Genomic DNA, 26,807 nt, shown 5'->3' on the forward strand with positions numbered 1-26,807 from the left:
TATCTGTATTAGAGAATCTAAGAAAAAAAAAATATTATAAAATAAAAAAAGCATTGAGAAGCCAGAAACTACATCCAGAAAGACAGGGGATACGAGAGACAGAGTCTGTTGTGACATTGGCCATTCTTCCACTAGAACATGGACATGCATGCAAACACATTACAGGCCAGTCTTGCAAACAAATCTACTTTAAATTGTGCATATTTGCCACTGACAGTGAGTCTGCAAAAGTACTGTAATAAAACTGATTCTGTGACTGTGGGATGCTTGCTTAAATTCTGGAACTTGTGTGTTTGATTCCTGTCTTTGTGCCAAGGCAAAAATAAACCATTTACTTCCAGAATCAGAGGATGCAAAGCATACAACATCCAAAATTTACACAGTTTGTCTGAGAACTTGGACTAAGTTTAGTTTTCAATCCAAAAAGACGAGACATGGCAGCATATTAGCCAGAGGATGGTCATTTGAACTTTTCTGTATGACAAATGAGAGCTGCTTACAGGAGAGCCAAAAACCGCACCTAGGCAAAGAATTGTGACCATCATGTTAGAATGAATTAACTCCTCAGACACCAGGTAATTGACCTTTCATTCCAACAAACATTCTACAGCTTCGCCAGCAAGCACTTTAGCAGACAGTAGATTTTAAGCTATGGTGAACAAATGGCAAATAAAAAAAATTAAAAAGAAAGAATTGTTGACAATATATTTGTATCATAATCCTCAAGAAAAACGTAAGATGAGAACAAAGCAAAGCATTTCTCTAACTCCTCTGAAACCCACCAGACTTCGTTTGGACAATCATAATCCAGGAACAACATTGTGCATTCTACCATTCCAGTAAATATAATGTTGTGAAACTCAAATAACAGTCTTGTCATACACAGCTTGGCTTAAGCAGAACTCAAAGTTTCCTGTGCCTGCACTACAACCCTTGAGGAACAAGGAAAGGCGTGGATTTCAGCAGAAACAGACAGCTGGAATAAATCACTCCTGTTTATCATACTCATATCTATTAAAGGCATATGTATCTAGGATTCCCTCACTTATCCCTAATATTAAAAAACCTCTAGAGTTTTCATACCAGTAATAAGCTATAAACCTCACTGCAGGTAACCTCTCTTGTATTACATCAAGCTTAACCTTCTTGGTGAAAAAGTTCATAACCCTGACTATAGGTTTTAAATAGGGTCCTTTGGGAAAAATGGAGCAGGCTGAGACAGTGAACTGCAGAAAGAAAAGCTGAAAAGGACTGAGTTTGCACTCACTCTTGCACAAACCATCAAATTACTAGAGGCTCATCAGTTTAGCTAGATTTTCCTGTCTCGTTGAACATAGGCAGAAAAAGAAGAGTTATACTCCACCACTTCACAAAATTCTCAACTGAGTGCATTATGCATGAAGAAATTAAATTTAGGCTCTAGGACAAAAAACCCTGTCACATTAAAATTTTCTGCCAAATACAACCCTTCAAGCATTCTCAAGAGTAATGCAAATTGTAATTCCTTTCAGGAGAAGCTTGCACTTAATTGTAGAGACCTTAAAAAAAGATGAAGGATGCCACAGTCATGATAGCCAGACAGCAATTTATTCATGTCCTAAGCCAATTGGTAAATGGTTTCTATACTAATGACTGAGGGGCCACTGCTTCCATTTCTTCTGTCTGCCCCTCTACATGTAAATCAAACTTCCAGTGTTTTTACCTTCTGGATCTCAGCAAGATTAATGAAAGAACCAAAAAGTCTTGGCCTGCCCACAGGTGAGGGTGATTCTGTTAACACAGCTATTAGACATGCTTCAATAAACCCACTACATATGGTACACTACAATTAATGTTATGAATGGCAGCAGCAGCATTGAAGAAATCATAAAATTGAGGAATAATTAAGACTGGGAGACCTCTGGAGATCATCTTGCCAAACCTCCTGCCTAAAGCAGGCCTCATTTCAAAGTCATATCAGATTGCTCAGGGCCTTGTCATGTTGAGTTTAGAGTATTTCTAAGGCTGTTTTTGCCAGGCCCCTGTGTCAGTAACATTCCAGTCTTATTCTCCTTATATTCAGCTGGAATTTTCCTTGTTGCAGCTCATGACGCTTCCCACTATGCTACTATGAGAAAAACCTGCTTCCATCTCTTCCACTGTGCCAAAAGCTACTCCCCAGGTCTTTGCTTTTCCAGGCAAACCCAGCTGCCTCAGACTCACAAGATTTTTCTTTTCTAACAACTAGGACATTAGTGGGTGGTTATTTGCCTCCCACCATCCTTTGCCAAGCACAAACTTCAGGAATTTTTCACTTTTAATTTTAGTTCCTATTAAAAGAAGGCACACACATTGCAACTTCCCATACACATGCCTGCTAGTTGTTCTAGGGAATGGGGGCAGCAGACAGACTTCCATAGCAGCTGATCACAGAATCACAGAATGAACTAGGTTGGAAAAGACCTTTGAGAGCATCTAGTCCAACCTATGACCTGACACCTTCTGATCAACTAAACCACGGCACTGAGTGCCACATCCAGTCTTTTTTTAAACACATCCAGGGACAGTGACCCCATCACCTCCCTGGGCAGATGATTCCAGTGCCCAATCACTCTTTCAGTGAAGAATTTTTTCCTGACATCCAACCTAAACTTCCCCTGGCACAATTTAAGACTGTGTCCTCTTGTTCTGTCAGTGGTTGCCTGGGGGGAAGAGACCAACCCCCACCTTTCAGGTGCCTGTAGAAAGTGCCAAGGTCTCCCTTGAGCCTCCTTTTCTCCAGGCTAAACATCCCCAACTCCCTCAGTTGTTCCTCACAAGGCTCGTGTTCCAAGCCCCTCACCAGCTGTGCTGCCCTACTCAGGACACATTTGAGCATCTCAACATCCTTGCTAAACTGAGGGGCCCAGAACCAGACACAAACTGGATCCAACAAGTCTGCTCCATTTGTTTAGCCACACTCCAGAATTACTCTTGGCCTGTGGCAGGAAAAGAACAAGGCAAGCCCTGATCTCCACTGGGTGCCTACATTTACCAGGGAAGAGGCAAGCTCTACTGATCCATAGTTAAAGGCCTCTCTTTTGAAGAGAGGCCTTAATTAAGCCAGATGACAGGCTGTCATGACAAGAAATGCCTTCGGGCAACCTCATTTATTGAGCCTTCCCAGGTGCCACCCACTGCTGGCTTTGGAGAGCCCCGCAGAGCCCCACCAGGCTGGCACAGGCACAGCCTGGGGCACTCGCTGCGCCTGGCGTTCACCGAACACCGCTCGTTCCGCAGAGCAAGAGGCAAAACAAAACATTTCGATCTGTATTTTGTCAACCAACACACATAAAACAAACAGTGTTGTAACACGGAAAGGAGAAGCCAACTTTTCTTTCCTCTCACAACAAAAAGAGTTCTGGAACCCTGGTGATGCTGTCTTTGGCATTATGCATACAGTCTCATGCAATCCCACCTGTGCCATGAATTCCCAACAGTCTAAGCTACAAATTAACACCAAGAAAACATTCAAAGTGCAGTCCCTCTCACAGTTCTACAGTAAATCTTATTGCAGTTGCCTACACTTGTTTAGTGCCTCAATGGCAACAATAACATTAACACAGGAAAAAAAAAAGCCCAGACTACAATTCTGTTATTTCTTCCCAATGGCTGACATTGTCCAGTCTGTCTATGGCTTATCTCATTTTCCCACTTCAGTGCTGGAAAACCCTATCCTTCTCATCCAAATGCAGCCAGGGACTGTCCCTGCTTTTGCCTCAGTTCCAACCACCACACTCAGTCCATCAACCAAATTCAGAGAAGGATGATTGTCTTTCACAACTCTCACTCCTCTATTTTTCCCACATTGGGGGTCTGGGGAGAAAAGGATCTACCCACACCTAGCTACTTAAGAGTTTAACCAATCAGTTAGTCAGTTGAGATATCTGACATCCTATTTTATTGGATCACTGTGCAGAAAAGAGATTACCAATTCTAAAGCTTCAAAGACTAAGAAACCAAAACTTCAGATTTAGGTTTAATGTTCTCTTGATTGCATCAGTTCTGCAAAGAAATAAAATGTGCTGTAAAAATTTATCTTATCACTTTTTGATATAAATTTTAATAGTCAGTTCCCTAAGCAATATTAGCCCATATTTTCCTGTTTATCATACAAATAAGCCTAATTTAAGCTTCTAATATACAACTGACTGTGAAATCCATTAGAAAATTACAGTACAAAAATAGAAGAAAATTTATAACTTCTCAGGTAACATTTCTAAATACAACGTAATTTTACTTCCAAATCATTAGTTTTTCCTGTAATTTCCAAGCAAGGGCTTGTCACAGCTGATGATTAAGTTGCCATTCAGAGAATACCTTCAGGGATAGCCCAGGCTAATTCCCAGTTCTATTGCAGTTGTTTGATAAGATGCACACAGCATTTCTAAGATTTCATTTCTGACTGGCAGACTGTAATAAATTAGGAAACAGAAGTGACATTCCTTATCAAAACCTAACCCAACTGTCTATTTTTACACCTGATTCCCAGACTCGGTTTTCAGAAGATACTTTCATATAACTTAATTTAAATAACAGTAATACTTATCTATTTGCAGGCTGGTAATTCAAAGCATGCATTGGCCTTAATCTGCTTTGAATTAATCCTTTGCATCTTCTATTATAGTTCAAAGAAATGTCTTCAATTAGGTTTAGTTACTTCCTTCCACTGCTTTGGATACAGCCCTTATTATATTTCATTACCTTTCCTCATGGACTGCATGGAAAATAGATGCCTAATAGAAGTACAAAACCAACAAATTTATTAAGCAAGTATATTACATATACATAACAATACTGTACATGTATCACACTAATTAAGTTATTATCATAGTCTGCAATCATATAAATGGAATATTAGGAAGGAACTTTTCACAGAAGATCAGCAAAACTTGATTCATTCTCTGAAGTTTTTAATACCTTTCTTACTGAATTTATAAGTAGTTCTAAATTCCTGAAAGGAAACATGCCTATTAAAGCACAAAAATAATTTATGCTTTTTACTCCAGGGCATATTAAAGAACATCATCTAGACAGTGAGCTGGTTACCAATTGCATTCCTCTGTACTCTGCCTGTCTAGGATGCAAAACAGCTTTAGTCTTTCCAGTTGCCTGGAATACCATACCCATGATTCAACACGGATCCCATAATCTCACTTTTTTCCCAACTACAGATGGTAGGGAAGATGAAGTAAAGCAATGCCAGTGCAATGTACAGTAAAGCAATTTTTCAAACTTTGTTTGGATGAAAGACTACAAGTGTTGACTTGAAAAACAAAGCATAACTCCTCTACATAAAATGATTAATCACTATTTTGAACCAAAACAATCATATGTCAACTAAAGGGAAACATCAGATCAATGTTACCATAACATTTCTGGTCCAAGCAATGAGAAAACCTTTAAAGGTCCCTTCCAACCCAAACCATTCTACAATCCTATGAAAACAGCAAATTTTTTTATGTAATTAGTAATAAAATACTGATAAACAATAAAACTAACAATTAATAAACTGCACAATTGTTTACAGAACACTTTACTGATTGAAGAAATATATGACTAGTAATCACACTCAGGCTGCTGCTAGTCATAGAGATTGGAGACTGAACAATTTCAAAGCTTATTTTCATTTAGCACAAGAAAATAAATGTTCCCTCCCAGTAAATATTTTTTCCATCAACTGAATGTGCAGGTTTTTGTTTTATTTTAGTTCCACACAGACAACCCTCAAGTAGACTTCCCACAGTTTTATCTAACATACTGATGAGTTTTCCATTTTCCTTCTTTCAAGAATGTTTATTTCCATAAATGGATGACATTTTCCACAGCTTGCTTTAGAGCACTTTGTTGCAATGCTTCACAAGACACTCTGCAAACACAGGGGATGCTTAATGGCACCATGAGCAAAATCCTGACAAGCCCGGGTACTTTGCCTTGAAGCCCAGAAGGAAACTCAACTCTCCACCCTTATTCATGAGGGACTTAGGACTTCCCGTTGAGAAAGATGGGGCAGAAAGAAAAAAAAATTAAAAGAAGCAACACTGTCAAATCCCATTTTCTTTTCAGCATCACTGATAATGTTTTCCTGCAGATTTTAAAGGTAAAAACAAGTTATCATCCATTTCCACAGTATCTGTGACCTGAATGATACCTGCCCATTGGGGGATGTGCTTTTCACTGTACAATTGTTCCTCACTGCAATGGCCTCAGGCAGATTTGAAACTGAGGATCTGAAGTAAAAGCAAAAGAGAGGAGTTCTAACAGCTCTCACAGTTTGCATTCAGAACAAGTACACCAAAGTCAGCTTCTCCCCCTGGAATCAATGAATGGGGAGTGATAATAAGGTCTCATGCAAGATTTCAGTGGGGAAAAAAGCACAGTCAATCTTCTTGTTAATTCGTAAGTGCCACCAAGTGGAACATTAGTTGTAGCTAATGCCGAAAGCTGAATTTTCAGAGACACTCATTTTACAAGCTGCACCAAGAGTAAAGAATACTATGGAAGTAAAGCTTTAACAAAATGCCAGCTGAGCTTCATCTCATGTGTCTCAAAAGCACAAGCACCCCTGGGAGATAGCAGAGGAACTAACACAAGGCTTTTCCAACAAGTGGTTAAACTTGGAATATCGATGGCATTTAGTAAAACAACAAGAGAAACAAAATGTCTTCAGAATCCAGCAAAATATGAGATCACAAGCAATTTTGGTATTTTTTACTTGTCAGACAAGCATCACTCTGCCAATAAAGACCACCTACAGTACAGTCACTGCTGTCTCTTGCTCTTGTAAGATCCAACAAGGGAAAATTTTGTCTAGTCTTGTTTGGCCACACACAAAAGATACTGAAGTAGAGTGGACTTCTAATAGCTCCTCCAAGCTCTGACTGACACAGTGAGTAATCATTCTCTTAATTTAAAAAATTTGGCTGGCGAACACAGTGATAGAAATAACACCTATGATCTGCAGAAATAAAAGAACACCAAACATTTTAGGAATATATATATATATATATACACACTCATTTGCTGAGTAAGAGACCATATCTGAAGAAATAAAGGGCCTAAAAGCATAGATTCAACAGACACCATCACAAACTGTCTATAAGGCTGCTTGAGTATAATTACTGTCTAAAACTGCAGCATCAGTGCTATTGGAACACACTACAACTTCCTAAATAAATCAGGCTTAACATTCAGTCAAGTGGGGAAGTTAAGAATGCAAATACTTAGTGGTATGTGCAGTTTGTGCTGCAGGTGAGGAGGTGGTGGCACCCGTGGACATGGGAGATGGCCCAGGGGCATTCTCCAAAGGTAGCAAAGCTGGACAGTGTGGAACCAGCTCACCTGGGAAAGGTTATACAGGTACTACAAGCCCAGGGCAAACAATGACCTCCATCAGGATCACACGATATAGGAAACACTCCCCTTTTTCCATTCTAGGCACACTGAAACCATATTCCAGCACTCAGCAGGCACCAATTTATCAAAATGTGCCTTGCCTCCTGTGTAACTCAGGGCAGCAGGGCCTCCACAGAATAAAGCTGAATTTCTGCTACAGAACTTCCCATTTAAAGAGTGGCTAGATCCAGTCTGGGCTTATTTACTATACACTGGCAAGCAATCTCTACTGACAGTATGAGCTCCTACTCTTGCAGGAGTATTTTGGTAGTAGGAACCTCATAAAGATTTCCTGACCCCTTCTAGGCCATTGCCTCATACTCGCACCACCTTCTCAGCTGGGCCAAATGCAACCCTGCAATACTCAGGAAACTAATTCATCTTAAAAATAACACTCAAGAAAGCAAAAGGAGTCCTTGTAACCCAGCTGCATCTTTGGCTTACGCAGCAGCTATGCCGCACCACGGAGGGGAGGTGAGCAGCTGCAGGTGGCTCTGCACAGGGGCCAGTCCATGAAGCAGAGCTTTGCTGGGATGTGCTGCTCCCTGGGACACACAGGGACACACAGGGACACGGCCACATGCTGCCTGCCTGCTCTGGGCTGCATGCTCGACTCTGCCACCCCAGCCTGTTCTCGTGGGCCACCGACCCTCCACATTTAGGGCTGCCAAGAGGAAGCGTGGTTAGAGTGGGGGAAGCTTCAATGGCATTTCCAGGTCCTCAGTTCTCTGTTTTCACCTTAAGTGACCTGGTAAAACCACTAAGATACTTTAATTTGTTTAATGAAATATGAGTGGGCAAATGGCAGCAAACACAAAGTAAAAATACAGTATAAACTCCATTTCATAGTAAGAGTTGGGAACTGCAGAGACAGACTTCCAGGATCCTGTAACAAGTACAGAGAACTTAACACTGGCTGAGAGAACATGCACAATAAAGCAAGGATGCTGTTCAAGAAGTGTCCTCAAAAGGTACCATTTCTTCTCTCTTTTTTGGAGTATTCTTTCCTCTTCCAACTGGTGCTCTCAAGAAAAATATTTAGTAGGGTAAAACTAATTTCTCTGTAAAACTATTTTTATATCCCATGGAAAAAATGGAAAAAAAGGACAGAAAAGGAAAAGAGACGTGCACAGAGACAGCTGTCTGAAATTCTCTCTGTAATCATATGGAAAAAAGTTACAAAAGCTTTTCTTTTGGCAAAACTTCCATTCCCCAGTTACTAAAGATGTGTCTTCCACTAGTTTTTTCCCCACGTTACACATTCCACAGTCCCAAGGATCCCACAGAATGAGTCAGCCTCATTCTCCATTCCATTTTTTAAATGTTGGGTTTTTTTGTTTCCACATAAGAAGCAGTAACAGCTCTCTTGTGTTAATAGCTGATTTTAGCCTGAGTAGCTTGTCAGAGCTGAATGCAAACACAGGAAAACTACAACAGATCAGCTGACATGAAGTAACTTGTAAATAACTTACCCACATGGCTCAGAGGACTGAGGTAGAAAAGTTTAGCAAAACTATAAGGAATTTAAATAATCTCATAAGCCCCATTGTGGACACACATAACCTGGAACTGAAATATTTACTCCCCTGACAAATCAAACTAAACAGAATGTTATACAAACTTTATTCTGGTGTAACTGCACCCCACAGCAGAACATAAAACATCAAAACACAAAAGCTTACCATTATTTTTGAATTAATCTAAAAGATAAAGTGATTTCCACATATGGAGAAGGGCCAGATCGTAGTAACTTTGAGTACATACACAAACCACAAGCAGATAATTTTATAATCTAATATAAATAATAATGTCCTGATAATTATTGAAAGTACACCAAGAAGCACTCTAACAGCCTCAACAGGTTAGTAATAATATCTCTGTGTATATTAAAGGGTTAATAATAGATACACATTGTTATTTCTTCAATGTAACGGCAGCGCATCAGTCCAAGAAAATCATTATGTTCAAATCTGGCGAAACAATAGATTTGGAGGAAACTAAAAGCTGATGGCTAACAAAAGGTTGCAAAACTTAAAAGAAAAAATTAATTGGTATTTGGCTTCTGGCTTTTCCTATTTAGAATAAAATCACCAGACCTCACGGAACAAAGTCTCATGTTGTTATGTGTTTATGGGGACATTGTCTTTGCCAAAGCCTTGGCAAACTTCTCCTAGTATTGAGATCATATATAATTTTAAGGAAAAGAATTTAAGAAAGAGACATGAAGCTACGCAATCCTACACCAAACAAACACTGCAAGGAACACATCATTAGAAGAGACAGGAACTATAAATAATTCATTTACACATCTTCTGTACAAATTGCTGTTCCCATGAAATAAACATGTTTTTTCTGATTACTTCCAACCGCTCCACACCTGCCATCCTACCTGCCTAGGCCAGCATTCCTCTGCCTATTGTTAATGCAAATGCTGAAAACATATCTTTGGTAAGAAGCTACTGCTTCATTTAATTAGGTGCAAGTGTAGTGCTCCCATGTTAATTTTAAATGTCACACGTGGTATGCAGGTAAACAAGAACTGCTTAACAGGACTGCCTTTACATGACATGAACCATTGCTCCTGAACAACATCACTTAGAAAATATCATCTCCTAAACCCTTCCAGTTCAGTTCCTGCCTCACCTTTGTTCTTCTCAATAGTAAGTATGACAATGAATATCCAGAATGGTATTTTTCCCACTTCCAAATATATAAAGCAAAAATTGTCATGTTTTTCAGGTGCTTCTTCTAAAATAATCAGAACCAAAATAACTGTCAATATTTTAAATACAAATCCCTTTTATACAAATTTTGTACTCATAACATAACTTTAGCTAGTTGACTGACTTAGAAAAAAGCTAGTACACCTGTACAGCTCCCAGAAAGCCTATGAATGCACCAGCTTAAGGATATCTTATCTATCATCATCACACAATGTAACTTGGGACACGGCTATCAAAAGCAGGTATGTAACCATGTTAAGGCAATATCTGCATAAACAAAGGATGTTCCTGAAGGGGCAGAGGGGAGTACAGAGAACACTCAGCTCAATATTTAACATTTCCTGTGATCACTGAAAGCAATTCTCATCCAGCCATAATTTCTTCTGTCCACCGACTGAGGAACACAACACACATTACAGTCACACACTGTCCTTCCAATGAAGCTGCTGGGAAAGCAGTGGCCAAGCCATTCCTTCTCAGCAGTCCACAAGTTATTTAAAAGAACCACCACAAAAAAATGCAGCAGATGCAGCTTTTCCTCCAAAGCAACAGCAAATTCATTCAATCTGAGTATTTGATGCTGACAACAGCAAAGCAACTGCTCCCTCAGTTTCTGAGATAACAGGCCCAAGGCAGAGTTTTGCCTTATTTATTGAGAATACATCCAATAAATGGAGCTGCCTTTCCCCACCTTGTTTACAGATCTCCACAAAAGATCAGTTTCTCCTAGCTCCTGGTCAGAGGTCTCAGAGATGTCTCAATCACTAGCAAGATAAAACACACCTCCACCTCTTGTTATCATGTATGTGCACACTTCCAACCCTCTGTGGTATGAATCCAGATATGGATGGAGAGCAGCTGACAAGCAGAAGAAAGTATTGGGAAAGCACATGGATAGCAACCACAAAGTAAATGATCTGTATAATATCTGAAAGTAAAATTAAAAATTCAAAATAAATTCAGAATCACTAATTTTTCTTGCACAAAATAGCTCTTTATATTACGGTAAAAGCTGCTCTGGGGAGCAGATTGGTCCAAAAATTATGTTTATCCAGTAGCCACCAGGACGATAAAGAAATTCACTTTCCATTTCATGGGTAAGCATTTTACCTTTCCTAGAAAACACACAGAAAATTTTTTTCCTCTCTAAGCCACAGACACAGGAAAAAAATCCTCTTAACAAAAAGTCAATCTGCTGTGTAGATACTGCTTTCCTGGGAAAAGATGAGAAAACAAATCCTGGAAAGATCACTATGTCCAGTGTTACACTTCTGGAAGGCACATAAGATACTGCTGGAATGAAACATGGCAAAGGAACAGACAAAATGCTAAAAGCTCTGCCTTTTTAAATTAACCACACAGATGTTGTGATACTTGTGATTAAAACATAAATATGGGGTCTTTTAGCTGCATTTCACACTCCCTTAAATTAATCATGAATGTTTGGCAAGAAAACAAGATGTCTTTTCTTCTGGGTGCTGTGTCACTAGAAATAGGCAATAGTACATCTGTCCTGTATTTCAAGGAATTTCAATATATTATGTCAAAGTATAGCAATTTGCTGCTTTCTGTGATGGTTTATGTCATACTCTGGCTTGCCAAGTTCTCTGGCATTCAGGACTTCAAAATGGAAATTGAAAAACATGAACAAGATATAAACCACCAAAGCTCACACACAAGTTTACAAATGGCTGAATTTTGAGACAATTCCCTTTAATATGTGATCCCATACCCCTGATAACCACAGAACTGACTGGGCAATTTGGCCAAATCAATTTAGGCAAGGACACCTTTCCTTAAACCAGGCTGCTCAAACAGCACACAAAGACAGTGTGCACCTTCCCTAGGGGGGAAGCCTAAAACATCTGGGTGGCACAGGCTTCATTGTTTGAAGATGAAGTGCAAGACAAAAACCTTTCCCCATTATTGCTTTATCAAATAACTACTTCAATGTATAAGACACATCATAACTTTATGCTGGTTTTGTGGTTTTACTTTTCACACTTCCAAGCCAGACACAAAGCTCCTGTTTTAAACCAACTAAAGTGTGCTGAAAACTGGAGGTTTTCTTGGTTCAGCTACATGGGCATCAAAATAAAATTCACTCAGCCTAGACTGACTAGATGCTGTCTCTTTCTGGGAGGGGGCTAATATATTGTCTTTAAAGTATGATTAGGATAAGGTAATTACAAGCGAGAGTGAAAAGTGGTTTTATACCTCTCAGAATTTGATTTTCCTTAACTTTTCAAGAAGTGAACATAACAAAATTCCATATACTGCACTCCATAAAATCTCACATGGTAATTAAGCACCACTGGACCATGATACAGCAAATCCTAGCCCTGCACATTGCATTCATTAATGCAGCTTCATTTACTTTGGAGCAATTTAGAGGTAAACAATGTAGAACCACAAAAAAAATAATTTTATCTAGAAACAGAGTAATTATAAGAAATTTATTTAAAATAGAAATATCCAATGAAGAAGGAGCATTAGAATGAATTAAAAATGAAGTTTTGCCAGTTTTGTTGGGTGGGGTGAAAAAAGATGGGAACATTAACCCATAACAAATAAGGATGGAGTGATCCACAAGAAAACTGGTTATTACCTCAGAAATCCAGATTCTTCTCTGTAACTCCTTCTTGCATCCACCTACTACTTTCCAGCTCATTTATGCACATCTCATAAGGGCCACCTTTGCATATTTACACCTTCCCTCCCTAGAGATAGAACCATATCATCCTAGGAGTGATTCCAGTTACAAGAGAAGTGCTGCAGCCCACAGAGCTGTTGATCAGGTTAAGCCAGGGAGAGAGCTCCCATTACAGCAAACCTGCAGCAAAGCTGGGAATTGGCCCATCCATGTGCAGCATCCTCCCATGTGGAGGGGAGGTCACCCTTGGTCCTTTTCCAAGGATCTCTCCATCTCTTGTCATGCCAGAAGGAAGAGCACAGCATGAGAATCAAAGAGGATCCAAGTACAACTCTCAGCACAGGAGAGTGGATGGATACCAAGCATAAACATTGCTGCAGTCAATTTACCAGACAAGAATGTGAATTATCTTGGACCTGATTCAAGCAGGATATAGAGGTCAAATCTATGGAAATGTTTGCATCCTGCAAAACTCTAAGAGAGAATGGAATTATGGTGAGACTCAGAGCCTACCCTGCACAACAGAGCAGACTGAAACAGAGAACACACTTTTGATGATATAGAAATTTGGGAGGAAATATCTACACTCATTATCATGTACACAGAGGTAAAAAGAAAAATCAAATTAATAACTAAATATCCATTATTACAAGTATCCAAACACTGGGATCAGAGCCTTTCAGACCTTCTGCCTCTCCCCTCTGAACAGCTACTTGCCAGGGTGAAAAATTCAATGTAATGAGATCAGCTTTGCTATTTTAGTCTCAAAAGTGCAGATGGAGCATATGCCTGTAGATAGTAATATTATCTGTATTACTGCAGTGTCTGAAGACCCCAATCAGACATAGGCCATTGAACACTTAGAAAATTCTCAAAGAAAATTCCTGCCAAAAACAGTTCACTATGTGCACTAAGGGAAAAACGCAACCTGTGAATTTAATTAAACCAGTGGAGATAATCACGGAGAGGAAGCATGTAAAAGAATTGTAGATGAACACACAGCTACTGTCAACTTTGACAAAATCCTGCAGAAGACCCATAAGCCTGTGCTGAAGGGTTTGTTTGTTTGAAACAAACAAAAGTAAGTTATGCTTTGCAAAACAGTTCTTTCAATCTTTAAATTAGATTTTAAAAATATCAGAGTCCATAAATGTTAGCTGGCCACCTGCTTACTTTGAGAGGACCCTCAATCAGCTGTGGTAATAAGAACATCGCCTCACATTATGCAAATAATATTTAAACCACAGAGTTCTGCTGAAGGTTTGTGATCCCTGTCGATGGAAGGTCACATCCAGCCCCCAGGCACACGAAACCTCTGTTGTTCACTGCACAGTAAATACACAGCACACAGACCAGAAGGAAGTGTCTTCCTGGATTTCATGCTCAGTCCTCACTGTACAGGCCCATCACACATGGATTTTGTTTATTAAGCTCTACCACATGAAGTCCACACAGTGAAAATTGTACTCAGATGACAACATAATCTATCTCCATCGTCTTCAGAACTTCCATTCAAAGAGAAGAGTTTGGGAACAGGGTCAGACAATGTCCTGCAAACTGCATCAAACCAGGCTTATTTGCTTTAAAATATCATGGTCCAGTCTTCACTGCGGGATAGCATGGTTTTAAAGAGTGGTGTAATTCATGGTGTGTTTATCATAAAATGACACATACTTTGAAGTATTATTTTTCAATTATGCAGGAAGTGGAGTAGGAAGTAATTTATGGTGTGAAATCTGTCCTTATCTTCAAGAGTCATTGGCAGATACAGTGGAACTTAGGGACTTGAATGTCATTAGGGACAAGAGTGACTACATAACCAGTAATCACTGCTAATCTAGTAGCTGGCAAGGTGACATGCAGCTACCATAGTAACCAGCATAAGATCAACTGTTTGTTTCCAAAAAGTGCCTACACTTCACTCAGCTACTTGGCATGTTTTTTAAAGTCATGACAGAGAAAATAAAAACACATCATGCACTTTAGAACTTGCATCTTTCCCTGCTTTTCTTTAACAGAGGAGAGAATGCCTCAAAATAATAATTTCACTGGTTTTACTGAGAATACCCCAATACTGAGTAGAAGATAAAGTTTCTGGAGCCATATAACATCAGTAACATCCCCATCTCTCCTACCTAGGAAGAGTGCACAACAAACAGCAGAGAGACAGCAGGCACCCTTAGGGAGAATCCCCTTCAAAGCATTTTTGCACAGGCTGCACACAGATTATTTCATGCAGCAGAGTACAAGGAGATGTTCACATCTAAAGGTGATACACCTAACACACTCATACCCACTCCAAGTAACTACAGCTAATTATTAACCACCACCCTTGCTCTTTGCACTTTACAGACAGCTCTATCCAATCACATTTATATTAAACTCTCACTCACACAGAACTCCAGCATTCAACAAGTCTCAACATCTTCGTCAGGGGGCTAAAAATCTAGGAAGAGAGGAGGGCAAGCCACAAGACAGAGTCAGAGGGACACTCTGGGCTGAAGTGGAAAGGACACAGCTGTTCTGGCTTCCCATCCACTGTGCAACCACTTATTTCAAATCTATACCTACAGATTTCTGGGGGCTTTTTTCCAGTTTCCACACAAGCTTAGGGCAAACCCCAGGGAAAGGAAAGGGAAGGCTATAGCTAACAGGTTTATATTTTCAGGAAGGAATGAGCCTTGTTAGGGAAAAAGCTTTAGACATTACATTAAAAACTTCTATACAAGTAAGTATCTCGAGGTAGACATTTAAATTACTCCTGTGGGATGTTTGTCAGAGAAAATCCAGCTTGCCTTATGGCAGTGCTAATCTTCTCATATCTGTTTCACTTTTTATCCTTGCACCTGCCTGTATTAACAAGATTAAGAATTAAGCTGGAAGAGGGCTGTCTGTCAGGGAATACCAATTAATCTATTGATTTAACCATCAGAATAACAACCAAATGGAGTTCCTGGCCCAGGCAAACAGAAGGTTTTTATTGCATTATAATTCAAAATCCAAGTTGTGCTTGTGGCAGGCTATGTCACCAGACTGCAGAGGAAACAATTAGGAGAGCAGAAGACACACTGGCGTTTTCTTGTGAAAGGATTCTTACTTAACTCTTATGGCCAAAAGGAAGATTTTGCATGTGATCTTGCCACAGAAGTCTAAGAAAATAAGAATTTCTGTTTTCCAAATCACTGGCAGATCCAACCAAAGTCATTTAGGGAGTGTTTAAACAGGAGCGCACATGCTTATCTTTGTGAAACCAGGCTCCATTCGCAGAGCTCACATCTCATCTCAAATCACAACTCTGAGCTGCGTTACTGCTAAGTTTCCACCTAGCTCCGAGCAGAACCTGCTAGTTCAGGGAAGTTTCTGCACTTGCAGCAGACTTGGCCGTATTTATTAAAATAAGCTACCACAACCTACAAGACAGACAACTCAAAAAACATCCATGTACCACAAACCCACTAGCTGAGAATGAATGAATGGGGAAAAGACTGCAGCAAAATAAGTAGGTTTTTTCCAACCTGAATGCCCCAAAAGTAGTGCTAAGGATCAGATTCTTGGAGACACCGAAATGTTCGTTATCCCAAAGCTTTTTCAAAGTTTTGCAATTTATCCACTTTGCTAACGCGCTGAAAGCAACTGCTGTGACAGGCCATCCCGAAGTTTGAGTTAATCAGCTCCATGCTAGAAGATCAGATCGCAAATAACAGAGAACTCACAGAACAGTTTCACTCGCTGAAAGAGACAGAGTGCAAACACACACAAAGTATGCACGGAAAGCAGCAAGGAAGTGACAAACGGAGCTGAAAGAGACCAGGTGACAAACCGAGCTGAAAGAGACCCGGTACACAAACGGAGCTGACACAGACCCGGTGACAAATGGATCTGAGCCCTCGGAAGGCAGGCACAGGACAGTGACTCGATACCAGTGACAGCCCAGGGAACAAACGCCGCTTGTTCCCGGCTGGCCGCACTTCCGCCTCCTCCCCTCCCATTCAATCCCGGCGCTGCCGCTGCTCCCTCCATCCCCAAGCCATGCGGGCTCCAAATACTTTCACCTCGGAGAGGGAAGCAGGCTGGAGAAAGCATGTGATCACACGGTAAGTTTATGCTTCTGTTTGCTGGCATGAAGGGGGAAAACCCGCTATCAAATAGGCTGCTTAATTAGAAAATGCGGTTAAATGCTAAGTGTAATTGTGCGGAGCATGTGGATCTGGAGCAGATTGAGCAGGGGAGTGTGTGCTTAAGGAGCAACTGGGACAGCTGTGGACATCTGCAGCCGTTGCTTTAAGAGCAGTAAATGCTGCATGGTTAGAAAAATAAAATAAGTTGCCCGTTTTGTCCTCTGTGCTGGAAGTCTGTTGCCCAAATGCTATTGCTCCTGAGGGAATCCACCGCAGACAAAGCTGAGACACCCCGGAGCCCCTCTCCCCCCTCCCCTTATTCGGTACGCACTTCTCCTGCCGCTAGCTCACAGTTCTGACAATGCAGGGAGAAGGGAAAGAATGGCAGAGGGAAGCAGAGCACAGCTGTGCGTTGCAGAATCTCTCCATATTCATTTGCCAAACAAAGCCAGGACTCCAAAAGACAACGAAGATGCATTAGGACTGTACCAAACCCACGCCTCTGAGCAGCGAGGGGCTCTCGAACAATGCATTCAAGCAACAGATAGAGATTTACCTTCAAAATGCAGGCCATGTTCTCTCTCTATCCTTCCTACCAAAGAGCTGCAGGATTCTACTTTGTGAGCAGCAGTTCCAGTGTCAGGCAAGAGGCTGGCAGAGCCGCAGAACTGCTGGAGCCTACATTCCCGTAGATCCAAACGAAGGTAGCACGCACCCAGGATCCGTTAGTCATATTAGTCTTTTTATGCCCCGTTCGTCCCACCCATCAGCTCCTCCACTGGCTGGGAGCCAGCCCAGCACCTCCCCTCCGTCACATGACCGAGTTTGATTCATGGCTCCGGAGTGTTTTCCCGAGCTGCGGGACGTGCGAGCGGCAGGCTGCAGCTTCAGGGGCTCTGCGATGCCCGTGTTTGTGATCGGTCCCTGTGCAGCCCTCCCGGTGCTGCTGACAGTCGGGCACCGAGGTCCGAGCTGCCTCTGCTTTTGGGGCTGGAAAAATCCTTATGCTGCTTGTTAGAGTGCAGTGTGGTGTTACATTCGGCCCTTTTCACTGTACAGCAGGCTTCCCTTTGTCTAAATTGCTGCCCTGTGAGAAATAATCATGATCAGCAGCCCAAATGTCCCAGCAGACGCGTTTGCGTGGTGCTGTGCGCGGCTTTTCCAGTGAAGAGCTGGCATCCGTCACAGGGAGTGAAAGCTTGCGTTCGATTGTGAGGGTTTTTGCTTGTGCAACTTTCTTTGGACTTTCCTAAGATAAGAAAGTGGGGTAAAGTGCAGATGAATAAATTCAGCTGTTGAAGAAATATTTCACTTTACATAATCTCATCAAATTCAAATTATTCTCTTACATAACATACTCTGTATATCATAAAGCCTTTACTTCATATTTGTCACTTCTCCTGCAGTCTCTTTCTCCCCTTTTTACACTTTCTCAGTACTTCTCATTACTTCATCTTGGAACCCTTTGCATTTTCTGTACTTGGCACCTTCCCTGTATTCCTTTTGTGCCACATTGCTTCACTCCTGCTGCTTTGGTACCAAAAGCTCTCTGGCTGCCTTAATAAATTCCTTGTAGTGGGTGTCCTTACCCTGTCTGCAGCAGCTCGGGTACCTGTTTCCATGCTGGCAGTACCCTGCAGCTCAGGTTAAGGAGCCATTTACCACAGAGCCCCTCAATGGGTGGGATCCAGAAGGGGTTGGTGCTGGGCTGCACATTTAACCAATATTCCCAGCCTGGAAGCCTCTCCTATCCAGGTGCAATCCCTCAAGACAGTAAGGAGGTTGGAACTAAAGGATCTAGATGTCCTCACTTGTATGCAGGGGCAAATCCTCCCCGAGAGCAGAGCAGAAAGGGCCTGGAGGGATTTCTGCTTGGCTGCCTTGCTGTGCATTTCCAGAGAAGATGCCAATGTGTGTTTGGCCTTTGCAAAGTGCTGTGCTCTTACACAGGTCCTGCAAACTCCTGCAAAACCTCTCACCACTGGAAATCCACTTCCTTGTTCAATTACAGACACAGGCCAAAGCTCTTGAGCTGAAAATTGTAGTCTTGCTGGGAAGACTGATGAAAAATAACTTAATGAAGTTTCTATCTGTATTAACTAACACAAAGAAATATCTAAATGACAAGTCAGTGGAAGAAGGTGGTAAAAGAGGGATTTACAACATTTTCTATTAGAGGCTACCACCAACCAGTGTTAGATCATTCTGGATAGCAGTTTATGTGTATTTAAGTACTTGTTATTCATAAGGAGCTCTGTAACAAAGCTGTTTCTTACTGAATAAGATAAACAAATAATTATTTCCTGAATAAAAAATAACTGCCTATTTTTCTCTCCAGCAGTCAAGAATCTTGTTTTCCTTGGAGTGAAACTATTCTTTTTACCTGTGAGAGGACATGAAAGAAGTTTTCATCTGAGGCAAATGAAAAATATTCCACCCCCTTCCCACCACTATCCACCACACCAACTCTGTAAAAAATAAAAGGAATGAGGCTGGAGAGAAACCATCCTGAAAAGGTCAGCCATTTCAACATGTCCAATGCATTGAGGGATTTCCAGTGAATTATATTCCTTGGAGAAAGGCAGAGGCATGGGTAGTTGTCTTGTTTTAAGCATCTTTGACATGCTTTGATTTTAAACATCATAACAGGCAAAATGTGGTGAACTTTAACTTTTAGACTTTTTGTAAATAGATATTTATCTTAAAAATGCTTCATTAGTATGAACAGCAACAGCCATCCTTCTCTCTTTCTTTCAGGAGAGATATGAGATTTCACTTCGTTTTCTCCTTGGAGCAAAACTGAAGGTGGCTGAGATCACCACAAAGAGCAACAGGAAGTCCAGCCTTAAACTGAGCTAATTTCACCTCAGAGAAACTACACAAGGAAAGGCATCCACCAAATGATAAAAGCAAACAGCCACTGGAAGCACATCATTCCATGGGTCTCATGAAGTGCTTTACCTGAACTTATGATACTCTTGAAATCAGCTTTAGGCCAAACATAGCTCACATGAATTTCAGTCATGCTTGTAACTTCCCATCCAAAATTAACACAGCTGTTGCCTGGTGGGGATGTCAAAGGCAGTGTGAATCTGCCTTTCAAGTCTGAGTCATTGTGACAGGCCACACAAAGTCACTACTTCTCGTGCTGAGGACAAAGACCTTTAGTTCTGGGGACAAAGACCTTCCATGTTTTCCATTTAGTCCAAACCCTTCTGATACATTCTTATGGCGACTTAACCCTGGGGGAAATACGGTTGTGTGGGCAGCAGCCCTTTGCAATTCTAACTCTTAAAAACTAATTCTGTCATAAGGAATCAGTCCTTTGTGGAGAAAGCTGATTAAGCCTTAATTTGCAGAGGTTAATACAGCTACAGAATCCCAGCATCCAAGCAGGGGTTGTGGTGCCAGTGTGGGTAGTTCTGCTGGGCAGGCTGTGCCAGGAGCAGTTGGTTTGTTTGGTGCCTGGACACCCTGGCACTGATGAAGCTGCACTTTCACCTATGGTAAGAACTTCAAAGCCAAAACCTCACAGATTTAAACAGAAAGGTAATTTTTTAGTCCCACATCTGTATTTTAAAAGTGCAGCCTTGGAGAAAGTCTGTAAGCTGTCGTCTCACTGATCATTGAAATCAGACTCTGGTTCATATAGAGAAGATGTGCCAAAAAGGAAGAACCTATTCTTGCACTTGCTGCCACTACAAAGTTTGATCAGACGAGGATGACACAAGGTGGCATTTTTCACCCTTCAGGTGTAACCTGAGTCAGTGACAGAGTAACAGATCCTCTCTGCTCTTATCCAGAGGTCTCATCTTCCCAACCTTCTGTGCCAACCCTCTCCTTACCTCATGTAACACACCACTATAAGAAATTTAAGGTACCCAGCAGCCCAATGCCATGGCAGAGGTAGAGGATGAAATTATTAAAAAACCAGCAGGATAAGATTTGAACAGGAAATCTTACCAGGTTATCCAAATGCTACATGAAATTTTAATTTAAAACTCTTAATGAAGCTGATTTTCCAGGTAAGAAAAAAAGGCTTAATCAAGCCTGACTACTTCATTTTAGAGTCGAACCTCTGCTACATTCTGGAGTGCAGAAGCTGAGGAGAGCAGGTGGGGCTTGTTACAGCCTAAATTTTGCTGTTACTTTTCAGAATATCCTTACAGCTTAAAGCAAGCTTGCCATGTGCACATTATTGAAATAATCAGTATATATTGCCCTGCCCAGCTTCCTTCTCAGCACAATTTCTCTGAGCTTTACCCAGCTACAGGAAAACCCAGATCCATTTAAAAAAAAAGTTTTAGTCACAGAATACTTCCACATGTCTCAGTGGCAGGAGACAAGGATTGCTTGGCACCATTCCTGCCATTGGAAATTCAGCTCATCACCTCACTGTTATTCAGTGTCATGGTAACAATTTAGCACAGCCACACAGCGCTTGCAGACCTTGCACGTTCTGGTGTTCCCCCCAGCCCCATTCTAATGCACACACACACACTCTCAAACCAAAGCTTCCCAACTTCCTTTCAGCTAAACATTCTTTAAAAAAAAAAAATTAAAAATTAAATCAAGTGTTTGCCATACCTAACAATCCATGAAGATTCAGAGATTAGAACGCAAAGGTCTGTAGAAGTTCTTGGAAGCAGAAAAAAGCAAGCCCTACAAATCAGTAATCTTTTCAGACTGTTCACATTTTATTTTCAATGCTTGCTCATCTGAGAGCTTCAGGTTTCTGTTTTCAAAGATGGTTATTAACCAGTGATCATTTTACACTGAACCACAGATTATTGGGACTTTTTTGTATAAATGAAAAAGTGTATATCATCTGTTATTTGTAATTTACTTTTTTTTAATTACATGTGCTTTAACAGAAACAATGGCTTTTTTTTAATGCAGGGGGAAAAATATGCAGAACAAAACAAAAACCCCACATGTTTAGAAAAGAACAGTGTCTCCCAGACAGCTTTCCTCTAATTAAAACAGGCTAAACAACTCTGAAGAGTGCTGTGTCTGCTTATGCCACTAGATGTTTTGTCCATATAAAAATAGTAGATAATCAAATGTATGAATTGCTGCAATCTCCAGGAGAAGAAAACCCACCAGTAAATATTCTGAAGGGTGTTCAAAAGCTAAATGATGTGTTTGAAAATGCTCTGTCATTTGCAGGTAGCTGCTGAATAGAGGATATGGTTGGTCCATAGGTATTTCTTGTACATTCTTCAGTAAAGGATGGATTTGGTTTCTCCGCTATAAAGTTTTTGCATTCTTTGCTGTGTTATCAATGCTTTACACTCCCACTATTTTTATGAGCTATAACTAACATCACAAAAATACTGATAGTGTTTCACACTGAGATATGGCCATGTCAGTTTATCCTCTAATGAGATTTTATCCTGGAGGATACAGTTGGGCACATAAAAGGAGCTTAGGAAAAGGAACCAGCCAAACTTCAATCATGGCATGGAAAGCCTTAAATTGGAACACAATTTAAAAGCAGCATTTCAGCTTAGGAGAATGCCTCCCCCTGAACTAAAGAAGCAGAGACACCCTCTCCCTTCCCAAGGCTTTATCTAATGTTTCATCGCACTTGAAAGGAAAAGCTTCAAAGTGCAGCAGAAAGGACAAATATATTTAATTCAGGAGTGAATTAATTTTGGTGCAGGGCAGGGGAAGGAAGGGTGAAATTTTACACCACTCAAGTGACATGGAGAGGGTCTCAACCCCAGCAGTGTCAGATCTGAGCCACCTTGTTCAGCAACATCCCACTCACACCATCACAAAACAAGATATAAACTACCCCTGAGTGCAACTGGTGGTCTTGCTTCAGGAAATTATATAAATTAGCATTATTTTATCATACTATAAATCAATCTTTAACATGGTTACAATAATTTTAGGAATAAAAAAAGTTGGGTTTTGTTTGGTTTTTTTTTTCCTGTCTTGGATATATTTTGTTCAGTTATGGCCACAATGTTTAGACATGCAGAAAAGAACTGGATTTGTGCAACCACAAAAGTAAGCAATATTTTCTCAGTAGCAGAGGTGTCATATGGGGAGTTTTACAGAAGATGGTCAGAAGGTCACAAAAAACACCTATTCCTGGTTTTAAACCTCATTCTGTATTTTATTCCTGAGTTATAAAACCAATTGAACTATACTGAAATCCAACTCTACTCCTTCCATTAAAATTCTCTCAGTGAAATTCTCTTTGTGGCAAATTTAATGTCTTACCTAGCCACAGCATGAGCAACAGCAAAAGCTGCTTATAGATCTGGAATCATGAGCTTTACTCCTCTGAATCCCAATAAACTGCTACCCTACTGCCCTGTTAAACCCACACTCTCCTTGGAGCCCTCAGAGCCTCTAACCAGCCATCATGCTGTGCCCTAGTGCCAACAGACCTTGCTCCACTGGGTATAAAGTGAAGAAAATACATTGTTATTGAAGTTGTTTTCAGCCATAAAAGTTGCCATAGCAAAGCATTGCCATACTTTGAAGAGTCCACCTCAAACTATTAACATACATTCTCAAGGAAAACACCTTTACATCTTTTCAAACATCTGACAGCTCTCATACAAATTTTTAACAAAATCTATCCCATGCAATTGTTTTAATTAACAATTTTACCAGTTTACAGCTGACAACAGTCTTGCCTTCAACAGCTGCCTACACTGCTGTGTAATAGTGAACAGGAAGATAAAAAGGTGCATTTATAAGGGGATCTTAAGGTGTTTAATAAATTAAAGAACTTGTCAATACTGCCTTGTTGGACCAAACAGCAACCTTGAAATCCAAGTTGCAGCACTGAACACAAGACTAAAGAAATACAGAAATTGAGCCTGAGTATACAGAACTCTGGGTTTCATTTCCTGGTCACAGCATTCTTACCCCAAAGGAAGTTTTGGGGTTGCAGGTGGTTGTTTGGTTTTAGGTTTGTTTGGGTATTTTTTAGTCGGAGTAAGGAGCGAGATTTGGGGTTTAAGGTTTTTTTTTTTCCATTTGTCCACTCTTTTCTAGTTCAAAGGATGAAACTTGCAAAAGATGAGTTTGAATCAGCAGTACATGAATATGCCGTTTCCTACAGGATCACTGCTTCATTTACTAGAAAAAAAGCATAGTGCATGAGAAATGGTTTTACAGAAAAGCTGCAGAAGTCTGATGATTTAAATCATTGAAGGCAGCTGTGAAGAGGTGGATTTTGAACTTGTCTCTGACAGAAATCCACTGCAATGGTCTCTGGTTTAATAGCTAGGCACTGGTACTTTCCCTCATTTTCTGGACTCAGAATTTGAAACCACAAGGGCTTATCTAGCAATGCACTGGGTACTTGCAGCTGCAATTGAAGGTAATAAGAGTTACAATCTGATCGTGTTAATTGATACATAATGCTGAGTGCTCTGAAGAGAAAAAAAAAATCTTAGGCACCTGATACTGGACAGCAGCATAAAAAGACACATTAATTATTTTCCCTGTACCTTTCTGTCCTATAAAACAGTAATAATTTTTCATTTCAAGGTGTCATATTACAGTGAATGGCATAAGAGTGTCCATTAGGAAATTAGGCAACCTGTCTTCAGGAAGTGCTTTCACTGTCATGAAGTAACACGTGGCACAGAGCCACACTGGGGCATGGTGGAGCAAACAGAATATGAAATAGCTGCTCTCCACCTGCATCTGGCCAGAACCACTAGAACAAAAACATGTTATTAATCATATAATTTTAAACTATGTTTAGAAAACAATCAGACCAATAATTAAGATATTAAATAATAAATAATGTAAAATAATTAGGGCTGCAGAGGTAATCCCATCGGCATTTTAAATTTTGAATGCTTAGGTTTCTTATTTGATATTTTAGTATCCCAAAAATCAGAGGCACAAATTCCATCTCCTGCCATTACTGGCAACCCTGTCATGTACCACTGTAAAGTTTACTGACTTCCAGAACTCCCACTCCTGAGAAACAAACTCGCACAAAGCAGCCACTTCAAGACCCACAGTACAAGGCACATCCTTTCCCTGACAGAGGAAGCAGCAAAGGGAAGATCCTGTCCTGTGGCACTTGGTATGAACTCAGCCTAGTTCATACCAGGTGCTGAATCCACCAGGCACTGAACAGGACACAGCCTAAGCTGTCCCTATCCCTTGGGACTGTTCTTTCTCACTTAGAAACTCAAGAAAGAATGCCTGCCACTGCTATGCTAACTTTAAGAGAAAAACCCCAGCAACCTCCACGTTATTTTAAGAGTACAAATAATGCAAGAACCAGAAAGACTCAGAGTAAATCCATTTAACAGTCCAAATAAAGTGCATACAGTGGTTCTTGGAAAATTACAAAAGTGATGTTTGGTAATTTTGATATTTTATGACTTCTGATGACCCTGATATTTTGCTCAAAGTTTTTTATTTTGAGTTTTCAAAAAGTCATTAAGGTCTCTCATAACAGCTTCCCCAAGCTGAAAGTCAAGGATTCACACATCCACTATAGTGACAAAACACTAAGATTTGGTAGTCTGACTGTTTTTAAAAAACCCTTTTCATGAGCAATGAAATCCTGCCATAGATCACTCTAAGCCAAGTAAGTGACTTGATGGATACAATGGCCTTTGGTGTCAAAGACCAGGTTTTGCAAAGTTTTCACTGGAAGCAAGTTCCATATGTCCAGGAGAAGTTGATTAATATTGCTCTGTAATTACAGCCTACATCTCAGGAGCAAAGGAATCAGAACTTGGATCCAACCAATTTGAGGACATCTAAATGAAATGTGTTCATAATGCAGATTTTTTAAATTTATGTGCATGGCAAGTTAAGACCTTTCCTGCCCCTATATTTTCAAGGTGATTATCAGCATCTCATTTTTCTATGTCTGTTCTTATTATTGAGAGCATACCATCAGTGTTAGCAGGTCACATAACAACCTAATTCTTTTGCACCAAAAGTACAAGTAATGTTGAATGTCAACATCCAGGTCAGGAAAAAAAAAAGCATAGAGAGACATATTTCAAATATAAAACATTTTGGAAAGAAAATCATTTTAATCATCCTCAGGTGGGTAACACTCATCATTTCATTTTCCCTCAGAGACATATTACTAGAATTTGTGTTAATCTCAATAAAACTACAGTATTTCTGTTAATCCATCAGAAAGCATCAAATTTTAAAATAGCTTGTAATTTATTATGCACAGCATAATACAGTTTTATAACTTTTTATTGTTTTTGAGACCTTATAGGATATTTCATATCAAAATGTGGCATAATTCTTCCCATAGCTCAGTTGTCTCTTTATAATGCTGCAGTACACGATAAAGAAAATACTTTATAGCTATAACTTACTGTGTCTGGCTTTCCATTTTAATCAAATTTATGACAGCATTTGGAGAAACTGCAGTACCCAATTTCATTGACTGGAAAAAGCCACACATTGGTAAGTAAGATTTACTTTACACCTGTTTTGGCATTTTGTATAACAGTCATGGAAGCAAGCTGTCACGACAAGGTCCATGAAGGATTTTAAGTATTGGTTTAATTTAGATTCAGGGGTTCAGATGCAAATGGTGTGGCTGGTAGCAATAGAAAGTGTCAGAGGATATGAATTTCCTAGATTTTTTTTTTGCATGACACTAAATGCAACACCTACCTACAAACACAGAGCTCCTCCATTTATTAATCTGAAATTAAGTTATCTTTTGCAGTTAATGGCCCCCGAAGTAGATTTGCAGATCTTTGGAGCTGGGATAGAGGGAGATTTTATTATATTGGACTAATCCTCTCCTTTAATTCCCTTAATGAACTATCACTCCAGAAGCAGATGCCACGGGAGAAATGGCCAGATCCACTGATCTTTGTCCAGGATGATATTTACATCCTTCCTGGTATAAATCAAAATCTTTTGAGA

General features: G+C 40.2%; 1 protein-coding gene and 1 long non-coding RNA gene across 2 annotated transcripts in view; one reads left to right on the forward strand and one right to left on the reverse strand.

Annotated features, from left to right (window-relative positions):
• The window catches only part of ST6GALNAC3 (ST6 N-acetylgalactosaminide alpha-2,6-sialyltransferase 3), a 236,268-nt gene that overhangs the window by 200,523 nt on the left and 8,938 nt on the right, over positions 1-26,807 (reverse strand). The window contains exon 2 of the mRNA XM_039711497.1: positions 17,464-18,156. Coding sequence (XP_039567431.1) covers positions 17,464-17,481 — 18 coding nt within the window. The 5' untranslated portion in view covers positions 17,482-18,156. The remainder of the gene's footprint in view (positions 1-17,463; positions 18,157-26,807) is intronic.
• On the forward strand, positions 16,010-19,715 carry LOC120503212. The gene is made up of 3 exons (XR_005627683.1): positions 16,010-16,883; positions 19,246-19,423; positions 19,665-19,715. It is a non-coding gene; the product is annotated as an uncharacterized LOC120503212 (long non-coding RNA).

The sequence above is a fragment of the Passer montanus genome, unplaced genomic scaffold, assembly GCF_014805655.1.
Source record: "Passer montanus isolate IOZ18808 unplaced genomic scaffold, ASM1480565v1 scaffold25, whole genome shotgun sequence".
Classification (NCBI taxonomy): domain Eukaryota; kingdom Metazoa; phylum Chordata; class Aves; order Passeriformes; family Passeridae; genus Passer; species Passer montanus.